The sequence below is a fragment of the Palaemon carinicauda genome, chromosome 37, assembly GCF_036898095.1.
Source record: "Palaemon carinicauda isolate YSFRI2023 chromosome 37, ASM3689809v2, whole genome shotgun sequence".
Classification (NCBI taxonomy): Eukaryota; Metazoa; Arthropoda; class Malacostraca; order Decapoda; family Palaemonidae; genus Palaemon; species Palaemon carinicauda.
The window spans coordinates 2,398,496-2,400,995 of NC_090761.1; the positions used below are offsets into that span (position 1 = coordinate 2,398,496).

Genomic DNA, 2,500 nt, shown 5'->3' on the forward strand with positions numbered 1-2,500 from the left:
AAATGATGGATAACCCTCTGATTCCCCTTTAATCACTGCTCGCACTCTTTCCATCCATTCCTCCTTTTTCTGTCCCTCTCGGACTTCCTTTATGCACCAACCTCCCTGCATCATCAGAGTACTCATTCTGGACACCCCTGGTCATGTCCTCGACCACCCACATGCATTAATCTTCACTATTCCCCCCCCCCCCTCTCTCTCTCCCTCTCTCTCTCTCTCTCTCTCTCTCTCTCTCTCTCTCTCGTGGATCTCATTTTCTGATATTTCCTTGCGTGAATTCACATCCCGTTTTCTATTTTGATGGGGGCCTTCAATATTTTGGTTTCGTTTTTCGTTCCTCTTTTGCGCCCAAGAGAGGGCATCAGCTACCTTATTAGCATTACCCTCTATGTGGTCAAACCCCTTTATGTTAAACTCTAGCAATCTTTCAATCTATCTTGCTTGTCTAGACATCAAGTCTCCTTTGTAAAATAAATAGCGTAAGGGGCGATGATCACTTTGCAACTCTATCGGCTGACCTAATAAAAAGAACCGATGCCTCTCTAGAACCCAAAGAATAGCCAATGCCTCATGATGGAATGTACTATAATTCTTCTCTGCACCTTTTAATGCCCTGGAAGAAAAAACAAATGGGTCGCTCTCTACCTTTATCATCTCGTTGAGAATTTACGCCACCAATAGCTATGCTACTCGCATCTGTTGTCACTAAAAACAGGCGATCAAATCTAGGATAATCGAGTAAGTCTTGGTAAGGCAGATTTCAAATAGTTAAATGCCCTTTCTTCTTCCACTCCCCAATTTATTACTTTTTGTTTCTTTAAAGCACCTAAGGGTCTCGCTATCTTTCCAAAACCTCTTATGAATTTACGGTAATATCCAGCGAGCCCAAGGAACCCAGCTACTACCTTAAGGTTACGTGGCCTAGGGAAATCTCTAATAGCCGCTACTTTACTGGGGCAGGGTTGGATACCTTCTGGGATTATCATATGACCTAGAAACTCGACCTGTTTACAGAAAAATCTGCACATTGACAAATTTATTTTCCTACCATTACGTCGCAATGCTTGTAAAACTTTACAAATATTATTATTATGTTCTTCGGCCATTTTCCCTGTAATTATGATATTGTCTAAATAAACATGAACATCATGGCCAATTAAGGGAGACAAAACTGCCATCATTACTCTAGAAAAATGACATGGAGCATTTTTAACAACGAAAGGAAGAAAATTTAACAGAAATAGTTGATTGTTAGCTATAAATGCTGTTTAACATTTACTGTCTTCCTGAATGGGTATTTGAGATTTTAAATCGATAGTTGTAAAATATTTACAATCCCGTACCTTCACAAGTAATTCTTCGATCGAGGGCAATGGAAATGCATTATCCTTAGTGACTGCATTCAACTTCCTATAATCAACACACAATCTTACCGAGCCATTCTTTTTCCTAACAACTACAATTGGAGAAGCCCAGGGGGATTCGCTCTTTTCAATAATCCTTTGATCCCTTAATTTACTAATTTCCCTATCTATCTCTCCCTGGAAATGAATGGTTACCTTATAAGGCCTAGACCTGATTGGCTCCACCTGCCCAGTTTCAATGCTAAGGGGAAATTGATCAATCCTCCCGGATGGCTCATCTTCAATGACATCGGAATAATTATCAACAATGTTAATAAATACAGGTAGATATTCTGGTGGACATAGTTTTCGCGCTTGCATAATTAAGTTCTGAGTGCGTTCGCCTGTGCGGGCTGGAATTGTGGCTCCCAAGATCCCATTATCAGCAATTTTAGATATCTCCAATTCACACATAGAATCACTACCTAACACAACTCTTTTATTTGACAAATTAATTATTGTTATGCCCGCTCTGTTCTCTTTTATTTCTGACAAGCCCTCTAAGACTACATATGCCCATTTATCATGGGGTTTAACTAGGCCCTTAGCTCCCTCCGGAAGAGGCTGACGAAGGGTCACTGATATGCTCGTAAGTGTCTGGGGAGGAAATACTTCTCCTCTTTTAGGTACAGCTGTTACCTTACTTAATAGTCTCTCCTTCCCCACACAAGCACTTAATCTCTCATGACTTCCTATCGGTAAAATTAACATTCCTGCTTCTACTGTTATTCCATCCTTTTCCCAGTAAATGTATATTTGATTACTCATTATAAAATCCAAACCAAGTATAGCCTCAATTCCTGGAATTCCCAAGGTGGGCAAGACAAAAAAAAATCATGTGTAAACTTCACAGATCCCACCTTAAAATTTACGATCATTGTATGTCTCTCCTGTAGTTTATTTCCTCCTGGTGTGTCGAGGATGATGGATGCTACTGACTGTGGTGGGTTTGATGAGATTCCTTTTTCAATAAGCGAAACGCTGGCTCCTGCGTTGATCTTCACTCATATAGACTTATCTGGTAGGTAAATCCTGACTGCTAACATTCCGAGCCGTCCAATAAGATATGTGAGGCACGTGCCAACGACCTCACTTGC

The 2,500-nt window shown here is 40.5% G+C and overlaps 1 protein-coding gene across 1 annotated transcript in view; it reads right to left on the reverse strand.

The window, feature by feature from the left end:
- The window catches only part of LOC137628956 (uncharacterized), a 10,838-nt gene extending 8,667 nt beyond the window's left edge, over positions 1 to 2,171 (reverse strand). The window contains exons 1-2 of the mRNA XM_068360210.1: positions 1,434 to 2,171; positions 906 to 1,004 (exon numbers count right to left, since the gene is read on the reverse strand). Of these exons, the coding sequence (XP_068216311.1) occupies positions 906 to 1,004; positions 1,434 to 2,171 (837 nt within the window). The remainder of the gene's footprint in view (positions 1 to 905; positions 1,005 to 1,433) is intronic.
- Positions 2,172 to 2,500: the final 329 nt, after the last annotated feature.